We start from the raw sequence: 23,674 nt of genomic DNA on the forward strand, positions 1-23,674 counted from the left end.
AATACTGTAATTGTGATTTAATTAAATAATGATTTAAGAAGGGTTCGAGGTGAAAATGGCTGCCTCCAGTTGCGCTTGCTTTGAGAGATGTAACAGCTGATGAATGTGACATTGTGCATTGAAGGTGCATTTTCCTACTGACAGTGACGTCCTGGCTGTGTTTGCTGACGTGGGTATCAGTAACACACCTGCAGCCGTCGGTTTACCATGATGTTGATGTTGCCGCGAATGCCCCTCCACTGCTGCAAGTTCTTCACGAGGACGAAGTGCTGTTTTCGGTGAGCAACGTATTCGGTGCTTTCCTGCACGCAGTGGTGCACCGCTCCGAGGGTTGCTCGGCTGTAGATGTGATCGTGGCCGTGCGAGCTTGTTTGGGCGGAGCAGTACAAATAGTCCCTGGGCTGAGTACGGTTTACATGCACCCCCCCCCCCCCTTCCCACAACTTAACTTCCCGGGTATGTCCATGTACCCCCCACCTTAGGGGTTAGGAAAAACCATGTTAACAGAAAAAAAACTCATTCCCAAGGTACCTCCCACGCATATTTTGATGTTACCCCCCCCCCCCCCCGTGTCAGTGATTTCCGAAAATTAGGGGTAGGCGAAATTCAAATGGCCATAACTTTTTACCTAGTCATCCTATGGTTGCATATGACCCCTCAAAATGTTTGTCCTGGAACACTCTTTACAATGATATGTGTTATATGCAAATGAGGTCACTAATGAGGTCACCAGAGGTCAAACTATGAGGGAATGAGTTTTTTTTCTGTTAACATGATTTTTCCTAACCCATAGGGTGGGGGGTACATGGACATAATAATAATAATAATAATAATAATAATGCATTTATTTTGTATAGCGCTTTTCATGAAGCCCAAAGGCACTTTGACAGAGTGCAAAACATAATGCATAACAAAACATGAAAACAACAATTGCAAAAAGACAAGAATCAATAGGAAAATATTTAAAGCAAAAGGAGGGAGAAGGAGAAGTGATAGTCAGGGGTTAAATGCTGTGGGTTGAATGTTGAATGCAGCGCTGAACAGGTGGGTCTTGAGTGATGTTTTGAATGTGGTGAGTGAGGAGGAGTCTCTGATGGTGTGAGGTAGTGAGTTCCAGAGGGTGGGAGCAGCGATGGAGAAGGCCCTGTCCCCCCAGGATCTGAATTTGGTCCGGATGGGGGGGGGGGGGGTCAGGAGGTTGGTACCAGCAGAGCGGAGGTTGTGGGTGGGAGTGTGTCTGGAGAGGAGGTCAGCCAGGTAGGATGGGGCCAGGTTATGGAGGGCTTTGTAGGTCAAGAGGAGGATTTTGTACTGGATTCTCTGGGAGATGGGGAGCCAGTGAAGCTTGTAAAGGACGGGGGTGATGTGGTCACGGGTCCGGGAATGGGTGAGTAGACGGGCAGCGGAGTTCTGAATGTATTGGAGTTTATTGGTGATTGTTGAGGGTGAACCATAGAGGAGGCTATTGCAGTAGTCCAGACGGGAGGTGATGAAGGCGTGGATGAGGGTTTCTGCAGCCGTGGAGGAGAGGGATGAGCGGAGACGGGCGATGTTTTTCAGGTGAAAGAAGGCTGTCTTTGTGATCTGTTTAGTGTATTTGTCGAAGGAGAGGGTTTGGTCAAAGATGACGCCAAGATTCCGGATGAGAGGGGAGGTGGATACTGGGATACCGTCGATGTTGAGGGCAAAGTTAGGGGTGGATTTTGTGAGCGTTTTTGGGCCAATGATGATTATTTCAGATTTATCACAGTTAAGTTTGAGGACATACCCGGGAAGTTAAGTTGTGGGGAGGGGGGTGCATGTAAACCCTACTCAGCCCACGGACTAAAGCAGATAACCCTGGGGTATGTTCCATTACCAAGCAGCTTGCTAGCGCTTGCCAAGCCAGTCGATCCTTAGCTCAACCGTGTAGTTGGAGTTCTGGCTTGAGTGCTTAAAGCCAATTGGCGAGCGCTCCACAAGCTGATTGGTAATGGAACATACATACCCCTGGTTCCATTGGGGCTGTTTATTGTAAGGAAAGTTGTTCCCAATGCAGTGTGAAATATTTAGGGAGTTTTCTTGGAATGTCCTTTGACAGTGTAATAGCAGGGACCCACGGAAATTCTGCATAATGTAAATTGTAAAATGTGACTTCAAATCCTCAACCCTTTCTTCTTCAAATCCTCAACCCTTTCTTCTTCAAATCCTCAACCCCCCCACCCCTTCCCAGCCCCGAGTCGTCAACCCCCAGCCCCGAGTCGTCAACCCCCAGCCCCGAGTCGTCAACCCCCAGCCCCGAGTCGTCAACCCCCAGCCCCGAGTCGTCAACCCCCAGCCCCGAGTCGTCAACCCCCAGCCCCGAGTCGTCAACCCCCAGCCCCGAGCCGTCAACCCCCAGCCCCGAGTCGTCAACCCCCAGCCCCGAGCCGTCAACCCCCAGCCCCGAGTCGTCAACCCCCAGCCCTGAGTCGTCAACCCCCAGCCCCGAGTCGTCAACCCCGAGTCCTCAACCCCCAGCCCTCAACCCCCCGCCTCAAGTCCTCAACCCCCCGCCTCAAGTCATCAACCCCCAGCCCCGAGTCCTCAACCCCCAGCCCCGAGTCCTCAACCCCAAACCCCAACCTGCCCTCAACCCTTGCTCCAAGTCTTCAGCCCCAAACCCTCAACCCCCTCCTTTCTCAACTCAGTCCCTTCTGTGCCCCTCCCCCCCCCCCGACTCCTACTGTCAGTCCTCCACTCCCCCTTTTTTCTTCAAGTCCTGATGTGCAAGTAAATATCCACACTGATGATGTGCAGGACATGGAATGAGTGTAAATATACAGTGCCTTCAGAAAGTATTCACACCCCTTCACTTTTTCACATTTTGTTGTGTTACAGCAATACAGCTTGAATTTAAAATGGATGAAATTGAGTTTGTTTGTTTTTGCATTAATCCACACAATATATCCCATAATGTCAAAGTGGAATTATTTTTCGAATTTTTTACAAAAGAATTTAAAATGGAATACAGAAATATCTAATTTACATAAGTATTCAACCTCCTGAGTCAATACTTCATGGAAGCGCCTTTGGCAGAAATTACAGTTTCGAGTCTTCTTGAGTATGTCTGTATTAGCTTTGCACATCTGGAATTGGAGAGTTTTTCCAATTCCTCCTTGTAGATTTGCTCAAGCTCTGTCAAGTTGTATGGGGAGCGTCGGTGAACAGAAATATTAAAGTCTTTCCACAGATTCTCAATGGGATTCAATTCTGGGCTTTGGCTGGGCCACTCAAGGACTTCCACGTTCTTGTTCTGAAGCCATTCCAGTTTTGCTTTGGCTGTACACTTGGGGTCATTTTCCTGTTGGAACATCAATCTTCGCCGCAGTCTAAGGTCTTTTGCATTCTGAAGCAGGTACTCCAAGGATTTGCCTGCATTTTGTTCCATTCATTTTTCCCACTCCATTCTTACAAGTCTCCCAGTTCCTGCTGTTGAAAAACCTTCCCAAAACATGCTGCTGCTACCACCATGCTCCACGTTGGGGATAGTGTTAGTTGGTGATTAGCTGTGTTCAGTTTCTGCCAGACTTAGTGCTTTGTAATCAGCCCAAAGAGCTCAATTTTCATCTCATCATACCACAGAATCTTTTGCCTCATACTCTCAAAGCCTTTCATGTGCCTTTTTGTAAATTTCAGGTGTGCTGTCATGTGCCTTTTTCTCAGGAGCGGCTTCCGTCTGGCCACTCTCGCATAAAGCCTAGATTTTAGAAGTGCTTCAGAGACTGTGTCCTTTCGGCAGGTTCTCCCATCTCAGCCAAAGTACTCTGTAGTTCTGCCACAGTGGTCTTTGGGTTCTCGGTCACCTCCCTGACCAAGGTCCTTCTTGCCCGGTTGTTCAGTTTGGTCAGACGTCAGCTCTAGGAAGAGTCTGGGTAGTTCCATATTCCTTCCATTTCCTAATGATGGAGCTCACTGTGCCCTTGTGAACTTTCAACACTCGGGAAATTATTTTCTACCCTTCCCCAGATCTATGTCTCCTCACAATTCTATCTCGGAGTTCTACTGACAGTTCCTTGGACTTCATGGACGAGTTTCTGCTCTGACATGCACTGTCAACTGTGAGACCTTATATAGAAAGGTCTGTTTCTTTCTAAACCATGTCCAATCAATTGGATTGGCCACAAGTGGACTCAAATCAAATTGTAGAGACATCTCAAGGATGATCAAAGGAAATTGGATGCATTGACTGAAGCCATTTCAGATTTTCATTTTTAATTACTTTGTAAAAATTTCAATTTATATCTGGGTCGGGATTCAAACCCTGTCTAGACAGCTTAGAGGTGGCTGTGCATATCTGTAGACCATCCTGTCAGCCTCACTAAATGTATGATTGAGAGACAGACCGTTCAGAACAATTTGTACGATTCTGATTTTGACGTATTGCTACATTGAAGGACAAATGAGTATATGAGTAGTTGAGGGAACATCTCAGTTGGGTAAATTTTTTCAGTTTGATTATCATTGAGAGTTTCTTATTTAAGACATTCATGCTAACCTTGAACCACCTTTTATGTGCTTGGAGTGTTGCTTAAAGGAGACGGGCCTTTCTGTTTTTAGGATTTTTATTTTTTTATTTTTTTTTGTCGGGCAATCTTGTTTGAAGTTTCATAAATGCAGCCCAAAGCATAGCCAGTCATGTTCTTCATCAACCACATTCTACACACAAATGTTTCCCTTCATGAAATAAGAGCACATCGATTTTTTTTTTTTCCATGCTTACAATATGTTGGAATTTGTCCTCTTCACCTACGACCCTCATTACTTACCTACCTCACTTTGCTTTCCTCTCGTCTCTTCCTCCTACTCTTCGACATCCGCACCTTGCATGTTCATCTTTCCTACTCTTCTTCTCACTTCGCTCATTTTTCTCGACCTCCCTCTCCCCACCCCTCACACTCCTTTTCTGATCATCACAAAGAGGGAGGGCTGGCAGGATTGGCTATGGGTATGCACACTTCCTTACAAGCTGTCTATCCTCGGTTTGAATTCCGACCCAGCTATAAACTGTCATTCACAAGCCAGGTGATTCATCAGTGTGTGTGCTGAGCCTTGGATGGACGTTAAACTGGCGTCCTGTCTATTGTCATTAGTTTGTGGATATTAAAGATCCCACGGTGTCCTTCCTGAAGAGTGGACGAGCTATCGCCAGCACCATAATCGAACTACAAGTTATTGCTCAAACCTACAGGGGGCACTCTTTCTAAAGCTCCCTCCTGTTAAGCATACTATTGAAGTGATCATGTTGGAATTTTGGCATGAACAGTTCTCTCAATTCCCCTGTGTACCATTATAACTTAAATATTCATTGAATTAAAAGCCTGGTGTTGGCTTAGCGGTTAGGGTGCCGGCTTGGGATTCTAGGATCCTGGAGTTCGAATCCCGGTCGATCGCTAAATTAACACCAGGGGAGTTGACTCAGCCTGTACATCCTTCCGAGGTCGGCAAATTGAGTACCAGCTTGCTGGGATGAATGATCCCGGTGTGTACCCTGGTTGAGAAATAGGTACACCGTTTCCCTGCGCATCGTAAGAGGCGACCAAGGGTTGGCGCCAGGAAGGGCATCCGGCCATAAAAACATTGCCTCAAACAGGGAACCATGATTGTCATGGGACCAGTAAGGCTAACCCCCGCTCTAGTGGGGAAAATGGCCTTAAAACGATCATTCATTCATTCATTCATTGAATTAAAAAACAAGGAACTGTTTGGCTGATTAAAAACCATTTTGAAGCAAACAACAAAAAAATCTCCAAAAGGTCTTTTTGTGTTGATAACCTTCCGTGAGGTATTTTTGCCTGAAGGCATCCTGGGCTGTGATGGCATGTTGTTAGTGGCGACCGAGATTGTGCAAAGGTAGGCCAACGCAGTCTTGGGACTTCCAGGATTTTGCCTGATTATGGAGAATAAAGGCGGTCGGAATTTGGCGCACCTTTCAAAAAATGATCACTTAAGGTTCAAAGCATTTTTCTACTTGATGATGTCAATCTCCTCCATTTTGTTGCTCATTCACCATTTTCTTATTGCACAAACCCTTTCTTCTTTTGATTCCCAAATCTTGCAGTGATAACTTTAATGTTTTTGCACTCCATTGAATGTAGACCAAAGTAAAGTGATTGGTTAAGTGCTGGATCTCCACTAGCTCGCTTCCATCACCATCTCCTTTGTCCATGTGCAGAGCCATTGACAAAATGATCGTTTTAATACCTGGCATTTGCACCGGTAACTGGAAAGCCGGAAGGAGCGGGACGTTGCTTCTGCGTCGCTGTTTGCACCGACGGGAATGTGATTCCCAGTACGTGCAAGGCAAAGGTCCTCCATGGGGCGTCGTTTTCTTTGGATCGGACGCCTTTGCCGCAGAAACACTACGATCGCTGATAAAGGCCCGGTGAGGTCGTGTAACTTTTCGTGTGATTCTGTTATGTCTGTCTTTCTTATTGCAGTTTAAAAAAAAAGGTTTCCCAACGCACAAGTCGTTGTTGTTGTTGTTGTTGTTGTAGATGTGGGAATGTTCAATGCTTGTGTTTAATCATTTGCCAAAAATTAAAACCACCTTTTTTACTCAAAAAAATCCCAGAGCAGTAACGGTTGTTAAATTGCCTGAAATCTGAAAAACCCACACATAATTTGGGAACAACACGACTGACGTTTTCATTGTCTACTTTATAACCAAAAGAGTAAACAAAGCAAATATTGAAATGTGGTTTATTTTATAATTTTGTAAGCGGGGGAAGGAAAGAATATGCAAACTTACTCTGTCGGCCCCAAAACTGAACAAGGCCTTGTGAGGCCATATGTTCAAGTGTTGTTTATGCCTAGTCTCCATTGACGAGTCTTTGCTTGGACCAAGCTGCGCATCCCCATTATTGTTTAGGCTAAAAGCTCGAACCAAACATCATTTCATTTTTCAACAAATATTTCATTGTAAAATAATCTAATATTCATCGGTTAAGGACGAATCGGTTCGATTTTGGTGTGTGTGTGTGTGTGTAATGTTACCGATAGACTCCGAAACGGAGAGGCTCACGTGCTTGATATTTGGCATAGACATGGCCATGGAGCCTGGGACGAACATGGCCGAGACAATATTTGACGAGATCCATATTTTTTATTCATATTTACCTCAGCGCATTTCAGCGAAGTACCCGCTAATCTCAGCTAGTGCGAGCAGCTCGCTGATTCGCTCAGAGCGATCACGTGATGTTCCATCCCGTCACACGTTTGCACGTAATTCAGGGCGAAAAGCCATTGCGTTTTTTCACCTTTATGCGACCGTGTTTTGTGTCGATTTTGTGCGATATGAATTAAATTTTAATTCATATTTCGTGTTTACGAATTCGAATACGAAGGATTTCCCCTTTCGATTTCGAATACGAATCGAATACGAGCTTGAGTCGAGAGGGCGAATGTACGGGTTGGGAATGTGCAGGTCTCCCTTCCCCCGCCTGGCAACGCCGGTACTGGAGGACGTGGGTCACAGGATCGGTGAGTCTCCAAAATCCGCTTCGTGCTCTTTGGAAGATGCAGAACGATGTCGCGATTGTTGTGCTGCTCTCCGACCATGAGAACTGCAACGTCATTGTTGACTGGCCCTCCCCCTTCCCCCTCCCCTGTCCGTCCTCCCCCTCCCTTCCCCCTCCGTCCTCCCCCTCCCTCCCCCCTCCACCCTACCCCTTCTCCCCTCCCCCCTTTTCCCCCTCCCTTTCCCCCCTCTTCCCCCTCCCTTTCCCCCCTCCCCTTTCCCCCTTCCCCCTCCCCCTCCCCTTTCCCCCTCCCTCCCCTCCCCCTCCCCCTCACCCCTCCCCCTCCCCCTCCCCCCTCCCCTCACCCTCCCCCTCCCCCTCCCCCTCCCCCTCCCCCTCTCCCCCTCCCCCTCCCCCTCCCCCCTCCCCCTCCCCCTACCCCCTGCCCTCCCCGCCCGGCAATGCCGGGTACTTCTGCTAGTAGTCTCTAATATTCAAACTCTAATATTTATATCATCCAAATTCTAATGTTTATATCATCCAAACAAAAACTAGCAAAAACAGTATTTTATTTCTTCTAGAAGCCAACAGGATTAGAACAGCACTAGGTACTCCTGATAGTATCATATAAACAGGTTAACTTAGCAACCATTTTGAAAATGGTGGCCTTTTTGAAAAAACTTCATGGAAGAGCAATGCAGTAGAGAGGAAAAAGTAAAGTAACTGATAGTGGTGAAATAGATCGATTGAGTGGGGGAAGACCAGGGGACTGAATGGGGCAAGGAACAGGAGAATGAACAATAACATAGAAAGAAGAGGTGAGGAAACACAGCAACAAGGTGAATGAGGCCTACAAGAGCATGCGACCCAGACAAGGACACAAACCTGCACAAGGGTACATGTGAATGCACTCAATGCGACGTGTAAATACATTACATTAACTAACTAGAATAGACCTCGGTAGAGCGCACACCTCCACCAGGTTGAACAGTTTACGTTTTGAATTCCACTGATAGGCCGGATCTCGACCCTGACCTCCAAAATCGAGTTGGATTGTTCTTCTCATCTACCCAACTCATTTACCACGTTTTGGCCGAATCCATCCCCAACTTTTTGCGATGTCATACTATATATCGTTTTGGCCCTATCTCTCAATTGGTGAATTGAGATTGGTTTTTGGTTTGGTCAAAATTTTGGTTTTGATTGGTCTCTCAATTGGTTTTTGGTTTTTTTCTCAATTGGTGAAAAATTACTTGGAAAAAAAAAAAAAAAGGTATCAGGATCTGGATTCGGATCTTCACCAAAATAGAACCGATTCGTCCTTGCCACACACCCAACCTGTCCATCAAATTTCGTCTGAATCTGTCCATAACTTTTTGTGTATTGTACTTATTTAATTAACTCCACAGTACTATTTTCATACATTACAAAATGTATGACCTGTTCATGTTCCACCTCAATTCCATGAAATTTTGTGTGCTCATACCATGTGTTTGTCCATCATTTACTCGTGTCCTTGTAATGCCTGTCAAGGTACACTGATTGCTACTAATGTTTCTCCTGCCTTTGATACATGTACAAGCTTGTATGTGATTGATGTACAATTAGTCTCAGAATGACTTGGCCGAGTCACGACTTCAACTTGATAAGATTGTACTTTCCTGTTCAAATGAATATTTTTGCTTTTCCAGCCATTGTAGAAATGTTCATCGTTTCAGAACAGATGGCATGGTGGGATCTTTGGAGGTGGTGGTCCATAAGAAGGCCCAGAAACCGATTGTGGAGCTGGTGGATAAAGCTGGCCTGACGTGTCATGTGTGGCCTTACATGCCACCCACCCATCATTCATTCCATGTTGGAGTGGTCGTTTCTTTCAGCCGTTTGCTTCCGGAAAGCCTTATTGCTGCTTTCCCTTAGTAAGGAGCCCTACATCAGTCAATCCGTGATGTTTGTGCATTGCATTGTCATCTCTTCAATCTGTTTACAACTATGGCAAGAACATTGAAGTTAGCTGTCTTGTTGCTGGTGTTACCATTTGTTGCAGGTGATTGAAAATGGAAGTGTAGCATCATGAGATGTGTGATTGAAAATGGAAGTGTAGCATCATGAGATGTGTGATTGAAAATGGAAGTGTAGCATCATGAGATGTGTGATTGAAAATGGAAGTGTAGCATCATGAGACGTGTGATTGAAAATGGAAGTGTAGCATCATGAGATGTGTGATTGAAAATGGAAGTGTAGCATCATGAGATGTGTGATTGAAAATGGAAGTGTAGCATCATGAGATGTGTGATTGAAAATGGAAGTGTAGCATCATGAGACGTATGATTGAAAATGGAAGTGTCGCATCATGAGATGTGTGCTTGGAAATGGAAGTGTAGCATCATGAGATGTGTGATTGAAAATGGAAGTGCAGCATCATGAGATGTGTGATTGAAAATGGAAGTGTAGCATCATGAGACGTGTGATTGAAAATGGAAGAGTAGCATCATGAGATGTGTGCTTGAAAATGGAAGTGTAGCATCATGAGATGTGTGCTTGAAAATGGAAGTGCAGCATCATGAGATGTGTGCTTGAAAATGGAAGTGCAGCATCATGAGATGTGTGATTGAAAATGGAAGTGTAGCATCATGAGATGTGTGCTTGAAAATGGAAGTGTAGCATCATGAGACGTGTGCTTGAAAATGGAAGTGTAGCAGCACGAGACGTGTGATTGAAAATGGAAGTGTAGCATCCTGAGACGTGTGCTTGAAAATGGAAGTGTAGCAGCATGAGACGTGTGATTGAAAATGGAAGTGTAGCATCATGAGACGTGTGATTGAAAATGGAAGTGTAGCATCCTGAGACGTGTGATTGAAAATGGAAGTGTAGCATCATGAGATGTGTGATTGAAAATGGAAGTGTAGCATCATGAGATGTGTGATTGAAAATGGAAGTGTAGCATCATGAGATGTGTGATTGAAAATGGAAGTGCAGCATCATGAGATGTGTGATTGCAAATGGAAGTGTAGCATCATGAGATGTGTGCTTGAAAATGGAAGTGTAGCATCATGAGATGTGTGCTTGAAAATGGAAGTGTAGCATCATGAGACGTGTGATTGAAAATGGAAGTGTAGCATCATGAGATGTGTGCTTGAAAATGGAAGTGCAGCATCATGAGATGTGTGCTTGAAAATGGAAGTGTAGCATCATGAGACGTGTGATTGAAAATGGAAGTGTAGCATCATGAGACGTGTGCTTGAAAATGGAAGTGTAGCATCATGAGACGTGTGCTTGAAAATGGAAGTGTAGCATCATGAGATGTGTGCTTGAAAATGGAAGTGTAGCATCATGAGACGTGTGATTGAAAATGGAAGTGTAGCATCATGAGATGTGTGCTTGAAAATGGAAGTGCAGCATCATGAGATGTGTGCTTGAAAATGGAAGTGTAGCATCATGAGACGTGTGATTGAAAATGGAAGTGTAGCATCATGAGACGTGTGATTGAAAATGGAAGTGTAGCATCATGAGACGTGTGATTGAAAATGGAAGTGTAGCATCATGAGATGTGTGATTGAAAATGGAAGTGTAGCATCATGAGATGTGTGCTTGGAAATGGAAGTGTAGCATCATGAGATGTGTGCTTGGAAATGGAAGTGTAGCATCATGAGACGTGTGATTGAAAATGGAAGTGTAGCATCATGAGATGTGTGCTTGAAAATGGAAGTGTAGCATCATGAGATGTGTGATTGAAAATGGAAGTGTAGCATCATGAGATGTGTGATTGAAAATGGAAGTGTAGCATCCTGAGACGTGTGATTGAAAATGGAAGTGTAGCATCATGAGATGTGTGATTGAAAATGGAAGTGTAGCATCATGAGATGTGTGCTTGAAAATGGAAGTGTAGCATCATGAGATGTGTGCTTGAAAATGGAAGTGTAGCATCATGAGACGTGTGATTGAAAATGGAAGTGTAGCATCATGAGACGTGTGATTGAAAATGGAAGTGTAGCATCATGAGACGTGTGATTGAAAATGGAAGTGTAGCATCATGAGACGTGTGATTGAAAATGGAAGTGTAGCATCATGAGATGTGTGATTGAAAATGGAAGTGTAGCATCATGAGATGTGTGCTTGGAAATGGAAGTGTAGCATCATGAGATGTGTGCTTGGAAATGGAAGTGTAGCATCATGAGACGTGTGATTGAAAATGGAAGTGTAGCATCATGAGATGTGTGCTTGAAAATGGAAGTGTAGCATCATGAGATGTGTGATTGAAAATGGAAGTGTAGCATCATGAGATGTGTGATTGAAAATGGAAGTGTAGCATCCTGAGACGTGTGATTGAAAATGGAAGTGTAGCATCATGAGATGTGTGATTGAAAATGGAAGTGTAGCATCATGAGATGTGTGCTTGAAAATGGAAGTGTAGCATCATGAGATGTGTGCTTGGAAATGGAAGTGTAGCATCATGAGACGTGTGATTGAAAATGGAAGTGTAGCATCATGAGATGTGTGATTGAAAATGGAAGAGTAGCATCATGAGATGTGTGCTTGAAAATGGAAGTGTAGCATCATGAGACGTGTGATTGAAAATGGAAGTGTAGCATCATGAGACGTGTGATTGAAAATGGAAGTGTAGCATCATGAGATGTGTGATTGAAAATGGAAGTGTAGCATCATGAGACGTGTGATTGAAAATGGAAGTGTAGCATCATGAGACGTGTGATTGAAAATGGAAGAGTAGCATCATGAGATGTGTGCTTGAAAATGGAAGTGTAGCATCATGAGACGTGTGATTGAAAATGGAAGTGTAGCATCATGAGACGTGTGATTGAAAATGGAAGTGTAGCATCATGAGACGTGTGATTGAAAATGGAAGAGTAGCATCATGAGATGTGTGCTTGAAAATGGAAGTGTAGCATCATGAGACGTGTGATTGAAAATGGAAGTGTAGCATCATGAGACGTGTGATTGAAAATGGAAGTGTAGCATCATGAGACGTGTGATTGAAAATGGAAGTGTAGCATCATGAGACGTGTGATTGAAAATGGAAGTGCAGCATCATGAGATGTGTGCTTGGAAATGGAAGTGTAGCATCATGAGATGTGTGCTTGAAAATGGAAGTGTAGCATCATGAGACGTGTGATTGAAAATGGAAGTGTAGCATCATGAGATGTGTGCTTGAAAATGGAAGTGTAGCATCATGAGACGTGTGATTGAAAATGGAAGTGTAGCATCATGAGATGTGTGATTGAAAATGGAAGTGCAGCATCATGAGATGTGTGCTTGAAAATGGAAGTGTAGCATCATGAGACGTGTGCTTGAAAATGGAAGTGCAGCATCATGAGATGTGTGCTTGAAAATGGAAGTGTAGCATCATGAGATGTGTGCTTGGAAATGGAAGTGTAGCATCATGAGATGTGTGCTTGAAAATGGAAGTGTAGCATCGTGAGATGTGTGCTTGGAAATGGAAGTGTAGCATCATGAGACGATTGAGACGTGTGCTTGGAAATGGAAGTGTAGCATCATGAGATGTGTGCTTGGAAATGGAAGTGTAGCATCATGAGACGTGTGCTTGGAAATGGAAGTGTAGCATCATGAGACGTGTGCCTGAAAATGGAAGTGTAGCATCATGAGATGTGTGCTTGGAAATGGAAGTGTAGCATCATGAGATGTGTGCTTGAAAATGGAAGTGTAGCATCATGAGATGTGTGCTTGAAAATGGAAGTGTAGCACCATGAGATGTGTGCTTGAAAATGGAACTGTAGCATCATGAGATGTGTATATCTTTTGTTTATGAACGGATGGATGGGCACAGCTCTCACAGTAAAGGTGATAATACATGCGACTAGGTCCATTTTAAATCTTCTCGTCTTTCGTTTTCAACGACCTTCACAGTGGGATTGTAAACGTACACCCGAGCCTTTTGCCACGCTGGCGAGGCCCTGCGCCCATCATGCACACCGTGCTCAGTGGGGATTCGGAGACTGGGGTTTGCATCGTGCACATCCGGCCACACAAGTATGCTTTCTGCATGTACTGAACAGAGGAGTGATTGTTGAGTAGCACACCTTCTCAACATCTTCTGCAATTACCTATGTGCTTTGTTCTATTACCTTTTGGTAGATATGATGTCGGGCCCATCCTGCTTCGACAAACAGTGCCTGTACACCATCGTTGCACCACTCAGGAGCTCACCTCCAGCCTTGCTCGCATCGGTGCAGATCTGGTGAGTGTTGGAATATACGATGCTGTTTGTTAGGCAGAAAGGTGTTTTATGATGATTTCTGGACGTAGATTGGAGGTAATTTCGCAGGGTTTTCGAGACTGGGTTTTGAGATTGGGTGAGGATGAGGTTTGTAAAATAGTGAGAGATGAATCACTGACTCACTCACCCCTCACAACCTCTTCCCCCATCACACCCTCTTCCCCCATCACACCCTCTTCCCCCATCACACCCTCTTCCCCCATCACACCCTCTTCCCCCATCACACCCTCTTCCCCATCACACCCTCTTCCCTATTGCACCCTCTTCTCCCTCTCACATCCTCTTCTCCCTCTCGCATCATTTTCCACCTCGCATCATTTTCCACCTCTCGCATCATTTTCCACCTCTCGCATCCTTTTCCACCTCTCGCATCCTTTTCCACCTCTCGCATCCTTTTCCACCTCTCGCATCCTTTTCCACCTCTCGCATCCTTTTCCACCTCTCGCATCCTTTTCCACCTCTCGCATCCTTTTCCACCTCTCGCATCCTTTTCCACCTCTCGCATCCTTTTCCACCTCTCGCATCCTTTTCCACCTCTCGCATCCTTTTCCACCTCTCGCATCCTTTTCCACCTCTCGCATCCTTTTCCACCTCTCGCATCCTTTTCCACCTCTCGCATCCTTTTCCACCTCTCGCATCCTTTTCCACCTCTCGCATCCTTTTCCACCTCTCGCATCCTTTTCCACCTCTCGCATCCTTTTCCACCTCTCGCATCCTTTTCCACCTCTCGCATCCTTTTCCACCTCTCGCATCCTTTTCCACCTCTCGCATCCTTTTCCACCTCTCGCATCCTTTTCCACCTCTCGCATCCTTTTCCACCTCTCGCATCCTTTTCCACCTCTCGCATCCTTTTCCACCTCTCGCATCCTTTTCCACCTCTCGCATCCTTTTCCACCTCTCGCATCCTTTTCCACCTCTCGCATCCTCTTCCACCTCTCGCATCCTCTTCCACCTCTCGCATCCTCTTGTCCCTCTCGCATCCTCTTGTCCCTCTCGCATCCTCTTGTCCCTCTCGCATCCTCTTGTCCCTCTCGCATCCTCTTGTCCCTCTCGCATCCTCTTCTCCCTCTCGCATCCTCTTCTCCCTCTCGCATCCTCTTCTCCCTCTCGCATCCTCTTCTCCCTCTCGCATCCTCTTCTCCCTCTCGCATCCTCTTCTCCCTCTCGCATCCTCTTCTCCCTCTCGCATCCTCGTCGCCCTCTAGCACCCTTTTCCCACCCCTCGCATCCACTTTCCACCCCCCCTCACCTTTCCCTCCATCAGCCTCTATTCCCCCAATTGCCCCCTATTCTCCCCATTGCCCCTATTCCTCCCATCCTCCCTATTGCTCCCCATTCCCTCTCACCCTCACCCTCCCCATTCCTCGCCCACTTTCCACCCTCCTCGCCCACTTTCCACCCTCCTCGCCCACTTTCCACCCTCCTCGCCCACTTTCCACCCTCCTCGCCCACTTTCCACCCCCCTCGCCCACTTTCCACCCCCCTCGCCCACTTTCCACCCCCCTCGCCCACTTTCCACCCCCCTCGCCCACTTTCCACCCCCCTCGCCCACTTTCCACCCCCCTCGCCCACTTTCCACCCCCCCTCGCCCACTTTCCACCCCCCCTCGCCCACTTTCCACCCCCCCTCGCCCACTTTCCACCCCCCTCGCCCACTTTCCACCCCCCTCGCCCACTTTCCACCCCCCTCGCCCACTTTCCACCCCCCTCGCCCACTTTCCACCCCCCTCGCCCACTTTCCACCCCCCTCGCCCACTTTCCACCCCCCTCGCCCACTTTCCACCCCCCTCGCCCACTTTCCACCCCCCTCGCCCACTTTCCACCCCCCTCGCCCACTTTCCACCCCCCTCGCCCACTTTCCACCCCCTCGCCCACTTTCCACCCCCCTCGCCCACTTTCCACCCCCCTCGCCCACTTTCCACCCCCCTCGCCCACTTTCCACCCCCCTCGCCCACTTTCCACCCCCCTCGCCCGCTTTCCACCCCCCTCGCCCGCTTTCCACCCCCCTCGCCCGCTTTCCACCCCCCTCGCCCGCTTTCCACCCCCCTCGCCCGCTTTCCACCCCCCTCGCCCGCTTTCCACCCCCCTCGCCCGCTTTCCACCCCCCTCGCCCGCTTTCCACCCCCCTCGCCCGCTTTCCACCCCCCTCGCCCGCTTTCCACCCCCCTCGCCCGCTTTCCACCCCCCTCGCCCGCTTTCCACCCCCCTCGCCCGCTTTCCACCCCCCTCGCCCGCTTTCCACCCCCCTCGCCCGCTTTCCACCCCCCTCGCCCGCTTTCCACCCCCCTCGCCCGCTTTCCACCCCCCTCGCCCGCTTTCCACCCCCCTCGCCCGCTTTCCACCCCCCTCGCCCGCTTTCCACCCCCCTCGCCCGCTTTCCACCCCCCTCGCCCGCTTTCCACCCCCCTCGCCCGCTTTCCACCCCCCTCGCCCGCTTTCCACCCCCCTCGCCCGCTTTCCACCCCCCTCGCCCGCTTTCCACCCCCCTCGCCCGCTTTCCACCCCCCTCGCCCGCTTTCCACCCCCCTCGCCCGCTTTCCACCCCCCTCGCCCGCTTTCCACCCCCCTCGCCCGCTTTCCACCCCCCTCGCCCGCTTTCCACCCCCCTCGCCCGCTTTCCACCCCCCTCGCCCGCTTTCCACCCCCCTCGCCCGCTTTCCACCCCCCTCGCCCGCTTTCCACCCCCCTCGCCCGCTTTCCACCCCCCTCGCCCGCTTTCCACCCCCCTCGCCCGCTTTCCACCCCCCTCGCCCGCTTTCCACCCCCCTCGCCCGCTTTCCACCCCCCTCGCCCGCTTTCCACCCCCCTCGCCCGCTTTCCACCCCCCTCGCCCGCTTTCCACCCCCCTCGCCCGCTTTCCACCCCCCTCGCCCGCTTTCCACCCCCCTCGCCCGCTTTCCACCCCCCTCGCCCGCTTTCCACCCCCCTCGCCCACTTTCCACCCCCCTCGCCCACTTTCCACCCCCCTCGCCCACTTTCCACCCCCCTCGCCCACTTTCCACCCCCCCGGCCCCTCTTTCCACCCCCCCGGCCCCTCTTTCCACCGCCCCCGGCCCCTCTTTCCACCGCCCCCGGCGCCTCTTTCCACCGCCCCCGGCCCCTCTTTCCACCGCCCCCGGCCCCTCTTTCCACCGCCCCCGGCCCCTCTTTCCACCGCCCCCGGCCCCTCTTTCCACCGCCCCCGGCCCCTCTTTCCACCGCCCCCGGCCCCTCTTTCCACCGCCCCCGGCCCCTCTTTCCACCGCCGCTCGCCCTATTTCCACTGCTCCTCGCCCTCTTTTTCCCTCATTCCCTGCTCCTTATCCCCTCTGCCCTTAAAAGGAAATAAGACCAGAACCACACTGAAATGTGGTTGCAAGGCTTGTTATACATTGCACATATACAGTCCCGTGAAAAAGTAAGTACACCCCATGCAAAGTTTTGACCTTTTTCAACATATTTCAACATAGAGGTATTTGATCTTCATTTCAACAATCTTTAGAGATAAAGGTGATATAATATAACAAATATCATGAAACATTTACATTTTGTATTCCATTGTATAATTTAAATAAGCATAAATGCAAATTTCGCATGTGGAAAAAGTAAGTACACCCTTGGCTCTAATAGGTGGTATTGCCCCCTTCGGCAGAAACAACCTCAAGTAGGCGTTTCTTCTAACTATCTGCCTGTCTCTGACATCGACTGGGAGAAATTTTTGCCCACTCCTCCATGCAGAATTCTTTCAGCTGTGCGATGTTTGAGGGGTTTCTTACATGCACAGCTCGTTTCAAATCCCCCCACAACATATCGATTGGATTTCGATCCGGGCTTTGACTTGGCCATTCCAGAACCCTCCATTTCTTTCTTTTCAGCCATTCCTTGGTGGATTTACTGGCATGTTTAGGGTCATTGTCATGTTGCAAGGTCCACCTTCGGTTCAGCTTCAACTTTCCGACAGATGGCCTCACATTATCCTCAAGCACCCTCTGGTACAATGAGGAATTCATAGTGGATTCTAGGATGGTGAGCTGCCCAGGCCCTGATGCAGCAAAGCTGCCCCAAACCATAATATTTCCATCACCATGCTTTACAGTTGGTATCAGGTTCTTGTGGTCAAATGCTGTCTTTGGTTTTCGCCAAACATGTCTTCTGGTACTGTGGCCAAATAGCTCTACCTTTGACTCATCTGTCCAGAGCACATTGTTCCAGAAGTGCTGGTCTTTGCCTTGGTGTTCATTGGCAAACTTTAGTATTGCCCTGATGTTCTTTCTGGACAGCAAAGGTTTCCTCCTGGCACACCTCCCATGTAGATCAAATTTGTGCAGCCTCTTTCGAATGGTAGACTCGTGCACTTTGACATCAACAGTGGCGAGAGCTACCTGTAGGTCCCGTGATGACATTCTGGGGTTCTTAGAGACTTCTTTCAGCATCTTGCGGTCTGCTCTCAGGCTGAACCTGCTGGGGCGGCCTGGCCTGAACAAGTTGGCAGTTGTTTGGAATCTTATCCACTTGTAGATGATCTTCCGGACAGTCGAATGATTGATTTCAAATTGTTTGGAGATCTTTTTAAATCCCTTCTCAGACTCGTAGGCATCTATAACCTTCTTTCTGAAGGCCTCAGAGAGCTCTTTTGATCTAGGCATGGTGACGCCGCACACTTCAACAACAAAGAGCAAACCAAACTAAATGTCTAAGGTTTAAATAAGACAGGTTCCTCCAAGATCCTCTCTAACGATGTTCTAATCATTTGCACCTGAGCTGGTGCACCTGATTCTAATTTTAGGTATTTGAAGTGTGATAAATGTTGGGGGTGTACTTACTTTTTCCACATGCAAAATTTGCGTTAATGTTTTTTTAAATTATACAATGGACAACAAAATGTAAATGTTTCATGATATTCGTTATATTATATCACCTTTATCTATCAATATTGTTGAAATGAAGATCAAATAGCTGTATGTTGAAATATGTTGAAAAAGTCAAAACTTTACATGGGGTGTACTTACTTTTTCACGTGACTGTATATGTCAGAACGGTAACTTTGACGGTAAAAAGTAATTATTTTTCAAATACCTGTACTTATTTGACTTCAAAATTACTCTACTGTTTCAGGCAATTTCCTCTATTGCTACAACAAATACATGTCCTCAATAATTTCTGCATCTGTTCTGCGAATTTTCCGTGCTCTGTTAGACATCCTTTTTTTTTTTTCTTTTTTTTTTTTTTTTTGCCCCCCAAGATCGAGGCTCGTGAAAGAGCAAACATTAATCACTCAAAAAGTCAACCGACACATAAAACACAAAATAAGGGGAGCAGTAGACAAGATGGGGAAAGAGGGGGAAGGACACAAAGACAACATTTGAGAGCAGGGACATCACGAGAACTGTGAGAGGGAGAGTGCTTGGGGGGAGGTGGGAGAGGTATAAAACATATGGACACTGCAAGGACTTCCAAGAAAGAAGTTGGAATTTCGAAAAAGTGTATCTGGGGTTTTTTAGCGGGGGTAGAAAAGATCAAGGTTTAGGATGGGGGAAGATAAGAGATGGTGGTGAACAGCTGTTTTAAAGACCTGGAGGGAGGAGTGGGATTGAAGGGAATGGGAGAGTTTGTTCCAGAGGTGGGAGAAAAGGGGAATGAAAGAGTGAAGGTGAGCAGAGAGCCTAGATTTTGGCAGTTTAACCATAAGAGGGTTGCTGGCAGATCTTGTGCTACCTGTAGGAATATTTGGGGGACAGAGCACAGAGAGAGCTGGGGGAGCAAGTCTGGAGAGGAGTCGGTAGAAGACAGCAAGACCACCAACCTGCCTGCGGTGAGTGAGTTAAAGGCCCTCGGAGTTAGCTTCATCGCAGGAGATTCCAATGATTCTGAAAGCTTTGACTTCAACAGCGTGAAGCCGAGCTAGGTGTGAGGCAGGAGCACCGGCCCAGAGGGGGGGAACAGTATTCCATTGAGCTGCGGATGAAAGCCTTGTATGTGGTGAGGAGCTCAGGTGTGCCAAGGAAGGACTTCGCACGACGGAGGATGCCCAGTCGGCAACTGGCTTTGGAGGCCAGCTTGGAAACGTGGTTTTCCCAAGAATGATCATGGCAGATAGTGACACCCAAAAGCTTGAGCGACAGAACTTCTTGGAGAGGATTGTTGAGAAAGTAGATGGGAGGGTTTTCCAGTCGGTCTTTTCGGAGAGACATAGTAAGAGTGTGAGATTTGTCAGGGTTGAAAGACATGTTCCACTTGTTTGACCAGTCTGTGATTTTGTCCACTTCTGCAGAGAGTGAGGAGGTTGCAGGCTGCCGATCTGAGGGATGAGGAATGGAGCGGCAGAGAGTGGAGTCATCAGAAAAGAGATAGAGAGGATTTTCCAGAGAGATCATTTTCCAGAGATCGTTGATGAAGACCAGAAAAAGCACAGGGCCCAGAACACTACCCTGGGGAACTCCAGCCAGAACAGGAAGGGGCGATGAGAGAAATCCATCCAGGGCCACACGTTGCCTACGACCAGAGAGGAAGTCCGCAAGCCAAGCGTGGAGATTTCCATGAATACCATAGGAGGAGAGTTTGGTGAGCAGAGCTGGGTGCCAGACCGTATCGAAGGCACATGATATGTCGAGGGAGACAGCTCTGATTTCCTGTTTGGCATTGAAGACCTCCATCCAATGTTGAGACAGCAGAAGCAACATGTCCAGAGTGGAATGACCTGGTCTGAATCCAAATTGATGATCGGAGATCAAGCCATTGGAGAAGAGGAAGGATTTGACATCCGAAGCAATGATGGATTACATGACTTTGCTGATAATTGGAAGCAGGCTGATTGGTCTGTAGTTGCAAGGATCTGTTTTTGCACCTTTTTTGTGTAAAGCGATGATGTTTGCTGATTTCCAAGATGCTGGCAGATGACCTTGAGCAAAAGAGAGGGTGAAAAGAAAGAGAGTGTGAGATAGAGCGGCAGAGCAGGATTTTAGGACCTGTGGGCTGATGCCGTCTGGTCCAGTTGCAGAATCAGAGTCGAGGTTTGACAAAAACTTCTCCACCTTGTCAGGAGAGAAGGACACAGAGTCCAGGAGCAGCTGGGTTCGACTGGGTAAGATGGAAATAGAGAGAGATGGGTTTGGGACACAAGATTTTGAGGCAAAGGCATTCGGCTTTGTCACGTGCGGTGTCAACTGTGTAGCCATTTGAGGTGAGGGAGGGGATGAAGGGGGAACAAACACCAGAAACGGATTTGACCAGACGCCACCAGGATTTGGAGGAAGGAGACAGGTTTGAGAGTTCATTCTTGAGTGTGGAGAGATAGTGCTTCCTGGCATTCCTGAGGGTAGACACACACTTGTTCCAAACTTGGTGGAAGGAACTGAGATTACCTTCAGTTGGATTTGCCTTCCAAGAGGCAAAGGCAAGTTGTTTCAGGGCAACTGCCTCACCACAAGATTCAGTGTACCTTGGACGGGAGGAAGGGTAAGACAACTGTAGACGAGATGGGATAAATCTGTGCATGAGAGAGAGCAGTTTGCTTTGGAAGAATTCCCAGGAAGAATTGATGTCAGAGGCAGTAGAGATGGGAGACCAGTCCAGATGATTGATGGCTGCTTGCAGCCCGTGCCAGTCCGCCTGAGTGAAATGCCAGACTTGTCGACGCTGAGGAGGCTCTCTGAGAATGGCCAGAGAGATGTCCACTTTAACAAGCACATGATCAGAAGAACCGATTGGAGCAGAAGAAGAGCAGCAGACATTTGCAGGGAAGTTTGTCATAACCAAGTCTAGAAGAGAAGATACTCCATTGACTGAGATCCGGGTCGGGAAATTGACGGATTGTGTCAGTCCCAATGAGTCACAGAAGTCCTTTGCTGAGGTGCCATGGCTGGTGAGAGAGGAACCCACACCCAGCCAGCTGGCATGACAGTTGAAGTCGCCACATTTGAGGAAGAGAGAGTTGGGATGAGTTGATAGAAGTTGGTCCATGTTGTCAGACAGCGACATGTAAATGGAGTCATCACTGTTTGGAGGACGGTACAGAACACATTTGAACAAAAGGTGGGAGCGGAGAGGAAGCCGTAGCCAGAGGTACTCCTGGGGGTGGGGTGGAGATAGGGCAGTGCAAGGAGAGTGAGGAAGAGAGTTTTTGATAAAGATAGCAACCCCACCACCAGGACGATGCTCAGGTCTATCATACCGGAGGAGGGAGTAACCAGGAAGAGATATTAAGGAATCATAGACATCTTGAAGGAGGAAAGTTTCTGTTAAGCAGATTCAGTCTGGATTGTCAGAAGCAACCTGAATGGAGAGATCAATCAGGTTTGAGCAAAGGCCCCGGATGTTTGAGGTCTATATCGTTAATGAGGAGAGAGGGGGAGCATCGGGTGCAGGAGAGGGGAGGGGTGGGGTAGGGGCAGATGAAGGATGGGTGGGGGAGGTAGGACGAGCAGTTAATAGTGTGTCAGAGATTACAGAAGAGTTACAAGAAAGGGAAAGATGAGGACGAAAGGTTTGATGGTGGTGGGATGAGGCACAGTGATGGGTTCTTTGAGGGGTGGCAGAGGAAAGTAGAAGGTTGGGGGAGGTGGAGGTATGAGATGGAAGGGAGACGAAGTGGGGAGGAGGCAGCTTTGAGAAGGGGGTGGGAGGGGGGGAGAATTGGAGAGGGATGGTCGGGGGGGAGATTTGAAGGGGAGGGGATGAGGGGGAGTTTTGAAGGGGATGGGTTAGGTGGGAATTTAGGAGGGGAGGGGCAAGGGCGGAGTTTCGGAGGGTAGGGGTTGGGGGGGGGTTTGAATGGGAGGGGCAAGGGGGGAGATTTGGATGGGAGGGGCAAGGGGGGAGATTTGGAGGGGAGGGGCAAGGGGGGAGTTTAGAAAGTGGATGATTAATGAAAGACGAACATTTATAACAATTTGGGTTTATTGTGATTTTCAAGTTAGCGATCCGTTTAAGAACGATGGAGGAGAGGTGGAATGAATGTGAATTTAGAGCATGTAGTGATTTAGAATTATAAGAGATTGAATATTTTTTTGAAATGGAATGAGTTGGAGAGGAAATTGAAAAAAGCCTTTTAAATAGGAAGAAAAACAGCGTGTTGTAATATACCACTGAATAAAACACTGCAGGGGAAAGTTTAAACATCTTTAAACAGAACCGTGAAGAACAGTCTAATATTCACAAAAAAACCAACGGGGAGAGGGCCTAGAGGGACAACCACGAGTCACGTGAACAGGGCAAAAGATGTCAGCAAAAAGAACAGGGCAAAACAGATCTGGGGAATGGCGTGAAAATGGGGGTGAAATGGGGGTGAAACATGTGGTCGCAGAACGAACGAACGAAAAGAACAAAGAAGGAAATGTTTTTTTTTTGTTTGTTTTTGTTTTGTTTTACAAGCTGATGCGGGCATTGCGAGATTTGCCGGAGAATGTGCTGTACAGCATTCCACAGGATGAAGAAGGTGGGACACTCGGTAGGTTACGCAATGTGTGCCGGTATTTCCATGGCGTACAAAAGCCATTTTGCTCTTTTGAACTTCTCATTTTGTATGTAGCACATGGCTTCAGGGTGCATCATCGGCTGAGGGGTGCGGCTGTGCTGCTGATGCAATGCACTGTGTAAGTTATAGCAGGAATTTGGACTTTGTTTAGCATGCCGGCGATGACTCACCTACTCTTCATGAAGGACGCAGTGGGATCTTTAAAGTCCACTAACGAATGCTGGCAGACAGGACACAGTCATCCATCGGAGGGCTGGCACACCCATTGCTGAATTGCCCTGCATGTGAAACCCCAGGATGACAGTTAATAGCTAGGCTGACATTTAAACTTAGGCTTGACAGCTTGGAGTTGAGTGTGCGTACCTCTCGGCCATCCTGCCAACCCTATTTTGAACTGACATGAAGATGACTTTGGCTCTTGGTTTTTATACTGAGTGTAAAATGGAGAAAAGCTAAGCCTATTTAATTTGTGTACTGGATGGGGAAAGGCCAGGCT

The 23,674-nt window shown here is 47.9% G+C and overlaps 1 protein-coding gene across 6 annotated transcripts in view; it reads left to right on the plus strand.

Moving 5' to 3' along the window:
- MTFMT (mitochondrial methionyl-tRNA formyltransferase) overlaps positions 1–23,674 on the plus strand; it is a 60,003-nt gene that overhangs the window by 519 nt on the left and 35,810 nt on the right. For 2 of the 6 annotated variants that reach the window (XM_068100349.2, XM_068100348.2), the window contains exons 2-7: positions 145–278; positions 6,194–6,403; positions 9,197–9,394; positions 13,359–13,481; positions 13,587–13,689; positions 23,076–23,151. In XM_068100349.2, the coding sequence (XP_067956450.2) occupies positions 208–278; positions 6,194–6,403; positions 9,197–9,394; positions 13,359–13,481; positions 13,587–13,689; positions 23,076–23,151 (781 nt within the window). In that variant the 5' untranslated portion in view covers positions 145–207. Of the gene's footprint in view, positions 1–26; positions 279–6,193; positions 6,404–9,196; positions 9,395–13,358; positions 13,482–13,586; positions 13,690–23,075; positions 23,152–23,674 lie in introns of those variants that run through there. The other 4 variants (XM_078772017.1, XM_068100353.2, XM_068100352.2 and 1 more) reach the window with 3 other exon arrangements.

This window comes from Myxine glutinosa, chromosome 2, assembly GCF_964187855.1.
Source record: "Myxine glutinosa chromosome 2, kmMyxGlut1.1, whole genome shotgun sequence".
Lineage (NCBI taxonomy): Eukaryota > Metazoa > Chordata > Myxini > Myxiniformes > Myxinidae > Myxine > Myxine glutinosa.